General features: G+C 40.7%; 1 protein-coding gene across 2 annotated transcripts in view; it reads left to right on the forward strand.

The window, feature by feature from the left end:
* The window catches only part of pacs1b (phosphofurin acidic cluster sorting protein 1b), a 71,843-nt gene that overhangs the window by 25,908 nt on the left and 30,425 nt on the right, over positions 1–15,510 (forward strand). For both annotated transcript variants that reach the window (XM_004570663.6, XM_004570664.6), the window contains exon 2: positions 14,889–14,976. In XM_004570663.6, the coding sequence (XP_004570720.1) occupies positions 14,889–14,976 (88 nt within the window). The remainder of the gene's footprint in view (positions 1–14,888; positions 14,977–15,510) is intronic.

Here is a 15,510-nt window from a genome sequence, read left to right on the forward strand (position 1 = left end):
GCCGGCTGTGGGTTTTAGTTGGTGCTCTGTTGGCACTAAGAGTGCCAAAGTGTGCCCTTACATCATTACGCAACCAGCATCAGGCTAAAGTGGTAGGAAGAATCTATGCTTTAAGGTGCAACCTGTGGTGCATTCAGAGATGCTCTTCTGCATTCCTCGGTTATAACAAGTGGTTATTTGCGTTACCGTTGCTTTCTTATCAGCAAAGCAGTCTGCCAACTCCCTGCTGACCTCTTACATCAATTTTTAACCCAGAGAGCTGCTGCTCACTGGATAGTTTCTATTTTTCACTTTTTTCAGGCCACTCTCATAGTGGTCTGAACTATAGTGAGGTCTGTGTGGAAAAATTACATAAATCACATATCTTCCTTATTCTGATGCTCAATTTGAACTTCAGCAGGTCGTCTTCATCATGTCTACATGTCTAAATGCACTGAGTTTGTGCTCTTAGATGTGTTAGCGATAGGGCTGCCACAAACGATTATTTTGATAGTCGACTAGTCAGATCATCATCCATTGTACGTAAAACGTACAGCTTATTGCACCAGCAGCATCTTCTCTTATATAACTATCATTAGCTTACAGCTTTAAGTGTTTAAGGTATGTGATAACTAAAAATAAAGACAAGCTGATAGTTTATTAAATTTTAATGAAATTTGCAGTTTGTTTCGGTGAAATTTAATAAACTCAGCCGTCTGCTCCTTGCTACCTAAAATATAACAGGACACTGGAGTATATTCTTGACCATCTCACACTTCTGATAATCAGCTGTCTGCTTGACGTTTATTCAGCTGTGTAAAAACTATAACTTTAATCTCAGCCAAACTGATTTACTCAGGAACAAATAAAATACTGAAAAAAGCCCAACAATAACATTTTTAAGTTGTCTAAGTGACTTATATATCATGTTTAACCTGAGTAGCGAAAGACGGCGGTGGGTTTGAAAATGATTGGTCAGGAGTCCGGTGTTCTCACGGCTCTAGTGAGCCTTGCCCCTGGCTAGCTATCGAGCTAGTGGGTAACAGACGTCTCCGAAAACGTCGGAGCGCTTTTGAAAGTATGCGGTGTCTTGATAAACTGAGCAGATGTTTGAGGTTTACACAGCTACATTCTCGCCTGAAAATATGTTAAACGTTTATTTTGTGACCCAGAAAGAATAATAAGAGTAATATTAAAACTACGTAAGTAGCTGCCGCCATTGTTGGAACCTGAGCTGGGCTGCGCTATGAATTCTGGACACAGCTTCTTCTTCTTCTTCTTCGAGGTTTAACGGCAGCTGGCATCCTTCTTCATGCAGTGCTGCCATCTTCTGTTTCAGTCCTCTTAAATCCTACTACTTATTCCTGCGTCTTTTGGGATCTTACAAAGCTTCAAACGGCGCGTCGACTATTAAATTTGTCGTCGACGATTTCGATAGTCGACTAATCGTGGCAGCCCTAGTTAGCGAGCCATGAGAGTGTAGTTACAGAGGGTTTAAAGGATTTCTGTAGTCTGTTTCTTCTGGCTGCAAGACAGTTTTCTCCCAGGTGATTAAGAAAATGTCCTAAAAAATGAGTTGATCTTTGTAAAAAACAAAACAAAAAAAACCAAACAAACCCCCAAACACTGACTCTCCTGTGCACATTAAAAAAATCTAATGTATTCATTCTCTAACAAAGTACATTGTGCAAAAACATGTTTCCTTCCTGCTTATTGCTGCTGTATTGTTTGTTTATTGTAATGTTACTTGAGCACTGGTCTGCTGCACCACTGTGGGCGAGGATGGAGGAAGCTTCAGCCTCAGTGGAGTCTGACTGCTGCTGTGACCAGAATGCTAATCATCTGTGCAGGCTAAGGGCGGTATAGGCTATAAACACACACACACACACACGCACACACACATGCACACACACCTGCACAAACTCACTGCTCTGTCTGTTGGTTTGGGTCCAGCCCATCTCCACCTTAAAGCAATCATCTCTCCTAATTGAGTGACGTCTTGGACACCCAACGTCATGCTTCACCCCTTCCCCGCTTTTCCCCGAAAGGCCCGCCTTCTCCAGCTGCTAATTGGCTGTCACAGACCTGTCAGAGGGTCACGGATAAGAAGTAGAGCAGGATGCAGAGCTTTATGACTCACTCTGCAGGCTGGTTGATCTGAGTGATGGTTTCATAGGAAAGAACTGTCTGTATGTTAGCATGATCCCTTTTGTTTTATAACCAAATATTTCTGTTATACTTGAGTAAATTCAACTGAAACATTAGAAGAGTAGATGGTATTTGTTGTCGGGGTTAATGATATTAGTCGGTCATGTTCGTGCATTATATCAGGCTGGTTTCCACAGATGACTCCAATGGTGTAGCCTAAATTAACTGTGCTTTAAGGGTGTGTTTGCAGAGGTTCCACCTCTGTAGGTCTTTTTGATGTGTTTTGATACATGTGTTTATTTAATTTCACTCTATTTTATTTTCACTGTATACAGTTTTATTGTCCGCAGTGCGAACGAGTAGCTACTTTTGGTAGCGGTGTGGACGCGTCTTTCTTATGTTACCTTATTTTTCTACCAGTTCTTCTACTCTAATTTAGTTGTACCTGCCTTTTTAAGGCTTGTTTGATTTAAAAGGCCTGGATTTTAATTGTATTCAGTATTTTTTTTAAGTATTAAAAACTAACAAATGGGTAATAGATGCTAATATTAGCATAAGTTTTCTAGTAACGTTTTTTTTTTGGTTATTTCTAAAGCCAAATAATATCTTTGATTGCCTTAGACTGCAGTTTTGTTATTGCTACTGCTAGGGTTATTGCTATTGCTAGGGTATCAGTATTGTTAATGAACATTTTTAAAAATATCTAAAAACTTTATGAAACAAGCGCTGCTTAAGCTAGCTAGCACTATCGACAACCGTGCTATAAAAGAAATGCTAATTCAGTCCTTTTATAAAGTCTTTCAGTAATCATTTACATTAGCTGGTATTTTCAGACATAACATTTTATAAATTAAGTATTTTGAGAGTACATTAAACAAAACTTGGCTATTTTTAAACTGTTTTCTTTTCCTAGCATATTTTACCTCAACACAGTAAATAACTGCACTGAGTATCTTTGACCACAGCCAAGATGAAATTGAGTAAAAATCCTCATTTCAACCTGCATCTAGTAATGATTTAATGATTGTAGACTTTAACTATTCTGAGGTGTGTGATGTGTGGAAAAAGTGAACCACCAAAATAAATGAGGGTATAATAGGATGCTCTTGTGGCATAAATAGGGTGCAGACTTGTGGACCAACACTTTCTGACTCAGACTTTATGCAGCGTTTCCAAGTAGAATAATTTCCGGCTAATGAAGGTTACCTTGCATTGTTATTTTTGATGAGTCACACACCCCACACACACATGCACGAGCAAATACAAAGTATTGACTGAGCGGCGCTTGATTCCTCCAATCTATCCGTCTATTTATATTTCCAGACTAAAGCTCCCCGCTGTGCCGACACACTCTTCCTTTTGTCGTAATAGCACACGGTGTGAGTTTGAGACCTGTTTTTCAGACGAATTATGCTGTTTTCATCTTAATATAAAAGCAAAGAGAAAAAAAATTGATTCGCTCTTCAGAGCTGTTGACATCTTTACAGGCTGCATCCACTCAGCCAAGCGCTATTTTAAGACTGCTGTTAGTGAAAAACCAAATGCTTGTTATTTCTGCTGCCTGTAGAGTCCACGCAGTGAAATATGTTCTCTCTCTTTCCATTCATTCTCTATCTTCTGTCTCTTTTTGTTTACATTCTGTTCTGCGTCTGCGTATGTGTGCTCTGGATTTCATGCACAAGTTATTTTTAATGTCTTTTGTTCCTCTGCGTATATGTAGGACGTGTGTGTGTGTTTCTTTAGTGTATGAGAGTTGGCGATTATTGAAGACCTTGAGATCAAAACATACCCTTGTGAGGTTTTACAACACCTCCCACATTCACATGCTCAAAAACACACAGAAACACTTTCAAAGTCACATAGGCAGGAGGCAAAGATCAAAGTCCATTTTTTTTCTGGCCTTTACCTTTGGATAACTGGTTTTGTTTTTTCCCTCCTCTATCTCCAGGGCCTTTTTTCTTTCTTTCTGTTTTTTTAAGTGTGTGTTTGTCCACAAATCCATGTCCATAAATCAGCCAGCAGCAAAGTGGTGAAGAGGTGAAGGCTGATATGAAAGCAGAAGCCAGAGACATTTTTTTTTTTAAATTGACTGGTTTATTTTTCCCAGTAAAGGCTACTTTTAACTACATCTCCCAGCACCTTTTCGCAAGACTCACATCAGGGCACTCAATGTTTAAGAAGTCTGAATTTTGACTCTTCAAAATTGTGAAATATCAGAGCTGTATCTGATTTTTAGGACCACATGAAAGTGCGCTGCTTCGGAATTAAAAAGAACACGGGCGATTTCATTTGTGCTGCTCGTGCTTTGATGGAAAATCAGATCTGAGCGACAAAAAAGATCAAGCTGAATGTGAAATCGGGTGTTTAACACAAAGCCGCTCTGATGAAATACTCTCATGTGATTGAGCTCTTAGCTATGCCCATAACATGTGTCATCAACTTCTCTTTCTGGTTTTGTGCCAGTAGTTGGTTTCTGTGGGTTTTTAAAGTGCTTTAAGCAGCTTTTGTGAACGATATGTTCTTTTTTTTTTCTTTGTCTTTTTTTTGAGGAAATGCCATGTTTTGGTGGTAATGTGAATGGCAGTTATTAGGAAAGGTGCGTTCAGGTGTTCCTGGGAGGTGGTGGGAAATTCAGAGTAACCACAGAAATGGGCGTGGCCCGCTGTAGCATCAGGCTGTTCTGTTTTTGTGCTTCCTTCTATGACATAACATATAATACACAGCCGTCAGAGTTCATAAATCACAGTCAGGTGACTGAGTGTTTTACACATATATATTAGTTTACTATGCTTCTTTAACCATCACTTTAATGATTTTATATGTAATTTTGCATACCATATAATGCTGCAGTGCTGCCAGGCATCACATGCCTAGATTTCTATTCATAGTCTTGATTTTGTTCATTACTTTTCACAAGATGCATCAGCTTGTTGCATTGTTTATGTATATCTATCTATTACTCTATAGTAACAGAGTAATAATATTAATCTTGTTTTATTAGCTCATCCAGCCAAAGGGCTGGTGAGCTGCTGCCAAGGTGAGGCGTCTGTCATCTATCCAAAAGATCCAGAGGAGCTACCACTGGATAATGAGTTTATATAATGACCAGTGATAGCACAGGTCATCTTTACACAGTAAGTCATTCTTGTACTACACAGGAAAACCTCAAGGATAGTTTCTTTTTTTTATTGACGAGGATTTTTGTGCTTAAACTCAGTTTTCAATCTCGAGTTTTCGATTAATTATCCCCAAATCCTCCTGATTGTGATGAAATCTCTGCTCTTAGAGATGATAGAAATATTCATCTGATCAATACACATCTCACTCTGTGTGTGTGTGTCTGTGTGTGTGTGTGTGTGTGTGTGTGTGTGTGTGTGCGCGCGCGTGTGTGTGTTGCACTGTGTTGAAAATGGGCATTTTGCCCTGCTGTGCGTCAAGGACAGACTAATCCATGTAACAGAATGATAATAAAGAAGAAGGGCACGACTCTTAGTCCCCCCCCCCCCCCCCCCCCCCCCCCCCCCCCCAAACAGATCAGGCCCTGCCATCGATCACCATTACTGAGAGGTGGAGGCAACGCCACGTTACTTAAGAAAGGAGATTGGGCGCAGCAGTGAAAAGAGTGGAGTTGAGTTACAGTTATGCGAGCAAGGGAGAAGGAGAGCAGCTGTCCTTAAGTAGGAAGCAGGAGGAGGTGAGCTGTAGGAAGGGAGGAAGGATGAAGACCATTAAAGAATAGAAAATTAGCAGGAGAAGTCACATGGTCACACGGAAGGGAAGGGTTTAAAATAAAATGCTCGATGTGAAGGTCGGTGCAAGGGCGGCTCTTTTCTTTCTGCCGTGTGTACTTAGCATGTTATTTTCCTTGCGTGACACGGCAAGGTCACACCGCTCATGACTGACTGTCGTCAAGGAAACCATAGGTACCTTCCTCCTTAAAGAAGCAGACCTTTTATACCCACGCACGTTTAGACGCTCGCAGCCTCATGTGCCGAAGCCACATCCTGACATTAGTGAAATCCTCATTTGTGTGTATTGCTTTCATTTGTTGATAATGTTTTATTTCCCTTCAAGTTTATTTAATGTTGTCAGAATCACTTGCGGAAGTATCAGTTAATTGGTGTAATTAAATCTGGATGATGAGAAAAGCAGAACGTGGTTTGGTGTTTCACTTTTTAATGACCGACCCACTCCTGGGGCGCCGCTTTGTTATAGAGGATAAAGTAATCTGGGACCGAAATGATGAGTCAGTTCCAGAAAATAATCTCATCGATAATTTGAGTCATTCTTCAAGCTGACATGTGTGGAAAGACAAACTCGAGAGTCTTTTTTTTGTAATATCGTAAATAGTTCCATAACACTGAGACGAGATGAGCCTCCAGCCATCCTTCCCAAGGAAAAATGATGCCTCTGAATGAGAGCACTAGGAAAGATAAAGTCTGTAAACCATGAATGTCACAATTAGGGTTGTCAAAAAAAATTTATACTCGGAGATACTAATCGATACTGGAAAAACCATTACTATCGGATCAGGTACTCGCTTGCAACAGTATCGATTGGAAGAGTGCCGTTTTTGCCTCCTCCAGCTGAGACACAACTTCACAGCCTCACTCACTAGCAGCTGAAAGAGCTGACGCTCACAACACTGAACAACACCGTATGACGGTCACTAAAGCTCCTGTTTCAACAACATTGACATGTTAAAGAATAATATGTAATAATATATAATTGTGGGATATGTGCCTATTGACTAAAGGCAATGGTGCTGTTGCATTATTTGATTTAATGTTATAAAAATGAATGTTATAAGCATGCATGTTATAAGCATGCATGTTATAACCAGGATGAAACCTCAGTTAACAAAAACAACCAAAAACCAAAAACCTATCAGATAACTGCAGGAGTTGGTAATATTCATCCCATGGGGGCCCTGCATATCAACAACGCCTCATGGAAATCATTTGTTTTGGATTAAACTGCCTTCCACAGTGCTACCCATGTCGATAGTGTTACTGAAAATGCCAAACATTTGCTGGTAAAAGCTCCATTAGTCAGAGTACTTCTTTTATTATTATGGGTTTTTTTTCCCCATTTTGATTATATTAACTTATTTTTTCACATGAAAAGGTGCTTTGTTTTGTTCTTTTCTAGTGCTGTTTGAAGTGTGAAGATATCCCCTTGGACTGAGTAGTAATGAGTGTAATTTTTTTTGTAATTATGCAGACGTGGAAGATTATTTAGCTAATTGGAAAATAGCTCATAACTGGCACATTAATCAGTTAAATGAGGCCTAAAATGACTTGAGGTAAGGCTTTTTTTTTTTCTTTCCTGGCCTAGCTTGCTTTTCGTTTTTCAAGTTTGATACTTTGTTTTGTGTGTGCGTCTGATAGACATGCTGTCTGTTTCTACAGAGACTGACCTTTACAGAATATCAGAGGTCAGTCTTCCCACAGACATTATCGAGCCGTTCTCTGCCTCCGTCAGAGCCCTCGTTTCATCCGCCCATGCCTTTTTCCCTAAACAAATGAACAAATATCTGCGACTGTGGGGAAAACACGAGGTGTTTTCAGTCAAAGGGGCATTAAACATTAATTTAGCTGCAGTGAGTCAGATGTGGAGGTCTTCTTCAGTTTGTCCCGTAGAACCAGAAAGAGTTTCTGTGATAAACCGATGCACTCACCTCATCGGTGAGGACATGCAAAACATAACGCGGGTTCACAACACAAAATAGCAGAAACACCCAAAGAAAAGTTTCTGGAGAGAACTGATAAACTAAAGATGCATCAGATCAGGTTTTCTTTTTTTCAGGTTATCACATATTTCTATTGAAAATGTTATAAAAATTGAAAAAAATAACAGTCTGTATGATATTCACAACTTTCCCTGGAAATTAGTTAATTATGCAGCAGCTCAATTAAGAGCCTGCATGCTCGCTTATTGTTTTTCCTGCAGATTTCAACCACACCATGCGGATCAGCAGTTTTCAGAAAGCCGTAAATGTTCAAGCTGAAATTTGCATCACAGCCGAGGAAGCTTTAGCTGCTGTGGAGACTGTTTTGATACGCTTGAAGGCAAAGAAGTGAAGCTTTTTACACCCAAATGAAGTCACCCAGTACATTTTGCCTACTTAATTTCATTTACAGAATGTGAAAATGTGTGAAACTCCCTCCCCTCCAAACAAAAGTATAAATATTCACTCAATTTTGGAGCTAGCATCAAATCACCATTCATGGAACTGCAGGTTTTATTGCCACTGACCTTTTTAGATGAAGGAAAAACTAACTTTGAACAGGACAAAGTTGCACATCCTGAACATACAGCCGGCTGGTCTGTGTGGAGTTCCTTGGGTTTCCTCTGGGTACTCCATCAATGTCAGCTTAGCTGATGTGAGTGCACTGGGGGAATCCCCCTCACAAAAACTGATGTTTGAATATATGTACCGGTATGTGAAATTAAACACTGTGCTTTGAGCACTCCTGCTTTAAAAACACATAGTTCTGTAACCCATAGGTTTGTAACGGGACTTGGGTGCCTGGCTTGCTTTTTGTTGCCATCTTTTCCGCTGTTTTAAGGCTGAAAAAATGTTGCTGATAACAAGAAAAGTCAAGTCAAAATGTAATCCTGTGCACGCCCACCCTCCTTTTCTTTAGAACCACTTGTGTTAGAGAAGTGAAACTCGTGCGTTACAGGAAAAATGTGTTGGCACATGTTTTACAAGCAAAGTTGGAGGTTTTCCTGATAGATTTGTTTTTTTGGAGCTGGCAGCAATTGAAGGAAGTGCAGCTTGAGGCACTTCCACATCAGGTTTTACATTTGCAGGGCTGAGGCTTGTTCGATGGTGCTGTTGAAGCCAGCAGACAAATTTGTACACGTTTGTGTGTCTGTGTTGCTTTTTTTTTTTTTTTTTTTTTAAATATTGATTATTATGCAATATGATGGATATTATAAGGTTAAAGTGGCTCCTTTTGATCTTGCATTCTTGAGTTAATGCATTGTTTTATTAAACTGATAAGAGGCAGTGTTGGCTTCAAGATGTAGAGGGAGCAGAAGTGGCATTACTTGACCCCTACTTGTACTTTACTGTTAGGACTCACACAGGTGGGGCGGGAAGCACTGGATGACACAATCAGGAAGTTTAGACAAACCACAGAGACACTTTTCACAAATTACTACACAGTTGGCGTGGCGACGGTCACGCCCAGTCAGAGCTCCATGGAGCTTCTCTATTTCCAGCTGTTTAAGGCTTAGATTGACATACAGGATTTTTGTTATTGTCAACAAAAACCACAAAACTCACCGAATTGGTCCTAAACACGTGTGTGTGTGTGTGTGTGTGTGTGTGTGTGTGTGTGTGTGTGTGTGTGTGTGTATATACACTGCTGTGAATTCACGTTTGAACAGTTGATCCAACATCATCAAAACTTAAAGCAGATGCATTTTCTTCTGCTTCCACAACAACAGTATGTCAGAGGCGACGTTTCTCCTCAGCTCATTCCAAAAGTCTGGAAACCAAATATCATACCAAATATGTGTAGTGCTGTAAAAAGGTATTTACACCCTTCTGGCTTTCTTATTTTCAGATAATCAAAAACATTTTAATATTGGACATAAACAGCGTGAGTAAAGACAAAATGCAGTTTTTGTACTGCTGAAGTTCAGCTTACCAAAAATGTGTTTAATCGCAGTTTAAATTTATATAAAAGAAGAAGAAGGGGACAAATACTTTTCACAGCAGAGTAACAATCAGTTTGGAGCAAAGAGATTTACATCTTTGTGGAAAGAAATCACAATCCTGGCGTAGTTCGACTCTCTAAGAGACAAATTCGTTTCTTGTCTTTTCCATTATGCATCTCAGCCCATAATTCTATCCCAGCTGTTAAGCAACAGAAGCAGGTTTGTAATTATTTGGGGATGAAAGATGAAGCCGTGCTCCCTTTTTCGGGTGTGTGAGTGTAGACGCCGCTCTCTCCGTTTCCATCACATGCCGATTTATTTTTCTTTCAGTCATGCTCTGCTCGAGTCTGTTCCTTTGTTCGGGTTGATGATAACGGGCAGTGACTTTTAAAGTGTAGTGACAAGCTGTCGAGGAGCCAGGGCAGGAGTGAGAGGTGAACCACAGAGGAAGTGCTGGTGGCGGGCGGACTGTTTTGACCTTTACCATGTGATTCCCCTCGCCGACTATGGTTACTGGTCCGATCACCGTGGCAGTGAAGGCTGGTGCAGCATTTTCTTTAATCCTGTAGGGGATTTACAGTAGTTAAACAACAGCATAAATAACAGTGGAAAAGAATAAAACTTGGTGTCTACGCGATGCTTTAATGGAAAACTCGTGTTTCAGACTGTGCAGAAATCCCAGCGCTCCTCGCATCCATTTACAGAGCAACAAGTAAAGTAGTAAGTTCCTCTCGAGGGAAATCTGAATTCTTGAAGCTGTTATATAACACAAGCAATAAAGCACTGAACTAGTTTTTGTGGTGAACCAATTACTGCAGTAAATTAAAAGTTACTGTGTGGATTCTTAACATTTCTGTAGCCTTGACTCTGGTGTCGTAGATGATTTACAGGCTGCTCTGCTTTTAGTTAGATGGAAATATAAGAGGGAAAATGTAGAAAATAGCAGTTAGCAAAGCTATTTCTTATATATTACCATGCCAAGTAGATATATGCTAATGCTAATTATTTATGTGAAGCTGTGCAGGTTAATGGTAAATGGAATAGTTCTTATATAGAGCTTTTCTACTCTGAGCACTCAGACTGCTTTTGTACAACTTGCCTCATTCACCCATTCATACAAGCACTTTTTTCCATGCTTTTCCAATGTAGGCGCTTTCTGTCTATCATTTAAACCCTGATCGATGCATCAGAGAGCAACTTGGTGTTAGCATCTTGCCCAAGGATATTTGGCATGCAGGACTGAAGCAGGCGCTTTGACTGCAGCGTGTTTGCTATCTGTCTGCATTCATAAATTAGATGGGTATTCTTTGTAAACCTTTACCATTCTGTCCTGGGAGTGACAGAGAGGGTCTGGGATTGTTTGGAGACCAGTTGTTTCCCACTATGTGACCAATGCAGTCGCTTTGGTATCGATTGTGATCGCCCAGCTAAACCTCTGGCTAACCAGTTGGTTGCCACAACATCTACTGCAGAGATGGTGATGTATTAGTTGCTAGCCGATTGCAGACTTGTTTGCAAACAACTCACCAACTACTCTTGGAGAAACTTAGCGTGTTGCAAACCGCAAACAGAAAATGTTTGCGTTGAAAGTAAAAGTCGTGCCTTACCGCTCAAATTGAACGGTTGTCCGTTTCCTGTTTGCGTTGTACTTTTTCTGATTTAATTGCCATTTGGCAGGTGTTTGCAGACAAATTGGTGTCATCCTTCAAAAGTTGTCACCTGCTAGCAAACAAAGCAGTTGCAAAGAGGTTGCCGCTATCACCATATCCTTCTCTGTGACCAGATTTCACCCATTAAGTTCCAGCAGCTTGCAGCCGGTTGGTTAATACACCTTTTTCCCTAGCAACCGGTCTCTACACCATGTGACTGAGACCTTTGATGACCAGATTATTTTACTTTCACCCAGGCAAAATTCTTCTAAATGTCAACATTTGGCATTTAATATTTAAAACCAAACTATGGAGAGGGTGAGATGGAGGCAGATGATCTGCGGGGGCGACCCATCAAAGGGAGCAACGGAAGAAGAAGATTTGAAACCAAACTCTGGGGCTTTTTGGAAAATAAGCGATAAAATAATTGTGAGAAAGTCATACTGGAGCAGTTCTAAGTGTTGGGTGGTTGCTTGTAGTAACCTTTTAACAGTTTTTTCTTTCTGATTTGTGTGTTTGCAGTTTGTTTTTCTCTCTGTGTATATCTGTGCGTCTCCCTCATCCACTTTCTACCCACACCTCCCTTCGCCCCAGGTGCTTCAGCCCCATCTCCGATCGACCACTGGCACCCGGCCTCTTCTGCTCCCTCTCCACCTCGATTCATTCCACTCAGATCCAGCAGGTGTAAGCAGAAGTCTTAGCTGGCCTTTTCTATCGGAGATAAAAATTGATAGTTTTTTTATTCATAGCTTTAGCCTCTCCTGGCTGCTTTGATCGTGAAACTAGAAAACCTCTGCGTTCAGAAAAGGCTCTCTGTGTTTGTCGCTGACTTTCTTTCTTTCTTTTTCCAGCGGTTGCATCAGCAGTCGGGGGCCACTTGTCAATTTCGGTGGTTGGGTAGGGAGCACTTAAAGAAAGATGAAAGGCGAGTAAGTGGGGTGGATTTAGGAGAAGGCCCAGGTGAGACGAGAGAGAGCTGAGGGAGAAATGCGGAGCAATTTTCCTGTCCTCGCCCTCCGCCTTTTTAGTGTGACATCAAAAGAGGCTCTTGTCTATGTTTTGGGTAACAGCGCGGCTCTTTAGATGTGACCTCTGTCCTCTCTGGGCGATTGATCGGTGCAGGGTGTGGCGAATATTTACATAACTGACCGTTTAAACTATCTTGCTCTCCATCCGCTGCTTTTAAATATCGCCCTAGAAAAGAAAAGATGTTTTGTTTTTCCATTTGCGATGTCAGACAGTTCATCTCTCGGCGCACATTTTGCCAGCCTCTGTCATCCCCACTCCTCTGTTCTCTCTGGTGATGTCTCCCTCAATTTTCATGCCTCAGCCTCGCTTCCTTTCTCCTCTCCCTTTTGTGCCTGCCTGCTTTTTGTTTCCTCCTCCTCCTCTGTATTCACGGCTGTTTCCACATCTCTGTTTGTTATTTGTCATTTGCGTCTTTTCCTCTTCCTCCCTCTTGTCTGTTGTTGTCCTGTCTTTTCCTGTATATAATTTATTGGCACAATGCATTTGTGTCTTTTTCTCTTTGTGTGTCCTTTGCTTTTGTTTTTTGTTTGGTTTTTAGCTTCCATGTTTCTTCTTGATTTCCTCCAGGTTGCTCTGTCAGGTTTATTCTAGCGGTTTACTTTCTGTCCCTTAAGCCCTGGAGATGAATTATTGAACAGACTGACCCCCGGGTGCTATTGGGGAGGTGTGTGTGTGTGTGTGTGTATTTGTACTTGTTTAGACGTCTTTGTGGGGACCAAAAAAAACCCCAAAATGTGTTTTTTTGGTCAGGGTTAAAGTTAGGTTATGGTTGGGTTTAGGCTACGCGTTAAGGGTTAAGCATACATTTTTGATGGTTAGGGTAAGCGGCTAGGAATAGCATTATGTCAATTAGATGTCCTCACTAAGATATCAAAACGAGAATGTGTGTGTGTGTGTCTTTTCAGTGATTCGGTTTCAGGTCTTTAAATGCTCCTGGTCTTGTATGTCCCTTTGTGTTTTTGAACACTGGCATTTTGAGTATTTCTTCTAAGTGTCAGGAAACCTGAGGCCAATCTCTCGTTTCTTAGCTGTTTTTTTTTTCAGATGGAAGACATCCGGCAGGATTTTTGTTTTTTGTGTTGTTTATGTGTGCTGACGTAAGTGTTGGTGTCATTTGAATGGGACATTTTTAACTTTGACAAAAATAGCAATCCATTTTCATCGTGGGCTGGAGTATTTTGTTTTTTAACAGCCTGCCAACAGATAAAGCAGAACTGCGCTCAACGCCTCTTCTAAAGTCCTGTTTTATTTTTGCTGTGTTTGATGGCCCTGATGAGAGGGACAGGGTGAACGGAGAGGAGACAGGAAGTGACAAATTACCACAAGCTGGCTTTTAGGCCATAATACAGACATGTATGTGGTCCACAACAAAGTGTGACTGATGCTGGATTTTGGCTGTCAGTGCTCAAACCTCCTCTGTATATATCAGCTGATACTGTTTCTCTAGTGAATATACACAGTTGACTCCCAGCTGCATGTGCTGCAGACAGTGTTGTGCGTACGCCTCGACAAACTGTGCAATGACATCATTTTTAAGCAGATATGCGTGAATAATAATAATCGTGTGTTATAGCTCACTTACAGCCAACTTCAGTTTCATACTTGTTTGATTTAATAGACTGTATATAAAAGATGGTCAGAACCACAACAAAATTAAGGATGCTGCATTCTTATTGGCTAGCAGCTTTCGATAAATGGGTCGTTAGCCAGAAAGAGTGCCCCCTTTTATAATCGTATCTGAGTCTAACAGGGACAATGGTTTACTGTAAAGCTCTATACAGACTATTACATTTATCTGGATTGGCTAGAATATCAACCCTGATTAAAGATACCTGGTGTTAGCTAGCTCTCAGTTCAAAGTGGCTAACACTCAGTGACTTTGTCAGGTCAAATATTTCTTCTTTTCTGTCCATAAGAGAACTTTAATAAGAGTACTTTGGTGTAATTCTAATATTTTCCCCTAATCATCGCTTCAAGCTTGTAACTTATTGTGCAGAGGAAGTTGATTTGTTTGTGCTGCAGACAAATTGCCTCAGTTTTTTGTTTTGCAAATTTTTTTTGCTCATTTCCTTTTATTTTTTAACTCTTTGCTCTATATTAAGCTTTTTGGGGTGAATTGAAGTTGAAATGTTCCTAGGCTGAAATAATCTCATCGACAGTAAACGCGGACAGATAAGTAGCTGGCAAAAATATCTTCACGTGCAAATGTGAGCACTGAGGCGTTCAGTTAAAGTTTTTCCAGACAGCTTCTGAACACTCCCGATCCCAGAGACTCAGTTCGCAGCACAAGCAAAGTGATCAACAGGTCATCAGACATCCATCTGTTCCCTGCACAGCTCAGGGCGCAGCAGTGCGAGGGCGCTGGATATCGAATCTAATTTTAGTGTCGTTGTGTGTGGTTTCCTGCAGGCTTTTCAATCTGACCCTGAAGAAGCTGATCATGCTGAAGGAGCTGGATAAGGACCTCACCTCAGTCGTCATCGCGGTCAAACTGCAGGTACGAGACGTCTCCAGAAGCACGAGGTGAAACGCACCTGCTGTACACGGAGGCTGGAGTTTTATGGAGGCATTATTTTAGAAATGCATCAAAAGAAAACGTTTCTGCAAACAGAATAAAACAACTTTAAAGATTACACATACAGATCCCTGTGAACAGTCTATGAGCGATAACTGAGTAATAACCAAAACAGAATTAGATGATGGGCACTAAAATCATACCTCGAAGCTCAGTTCCAGGAAACAAAATCAATTTTTTTAAAGTCTGACTGAACTTTCCTAGAAATGAAATCCTCCCCAAGGTTACATCCTGTTATGTCAAAGTCTGCTTGAGTTGAACATTTATCTTTATCTTTAATCATTAAATGACATTATAGGATTCAAAGATTTCCACTTTCAACTATGCTTAACGAGCAGACGATGAAAAACGAACCAACTCCCCACCTGGGGAAAAACCCGAAAGACTCAGCCTTTGTTGCCCCGTTTGGCTTTTCTGTAAAGCCGTTTATTGTTTTGCTGAGTCGGTTTCATTGGA

This window comes from Maylandia zebra, linkage group LG3, assembly GCF_041146795.1.
Source record: "Maylandia zebra isolate NMK-2024a linkage group LG3, Mzebra_GT3a, whole genome shotgun sequence".
Classification (NCBI taxonomy): domain Eukaryota; kingdom Metazoa; phylum Chordata; class Actinopteri; order Cichliformes; family Cichlidae; genus Maylandia; species Maylandia zebra.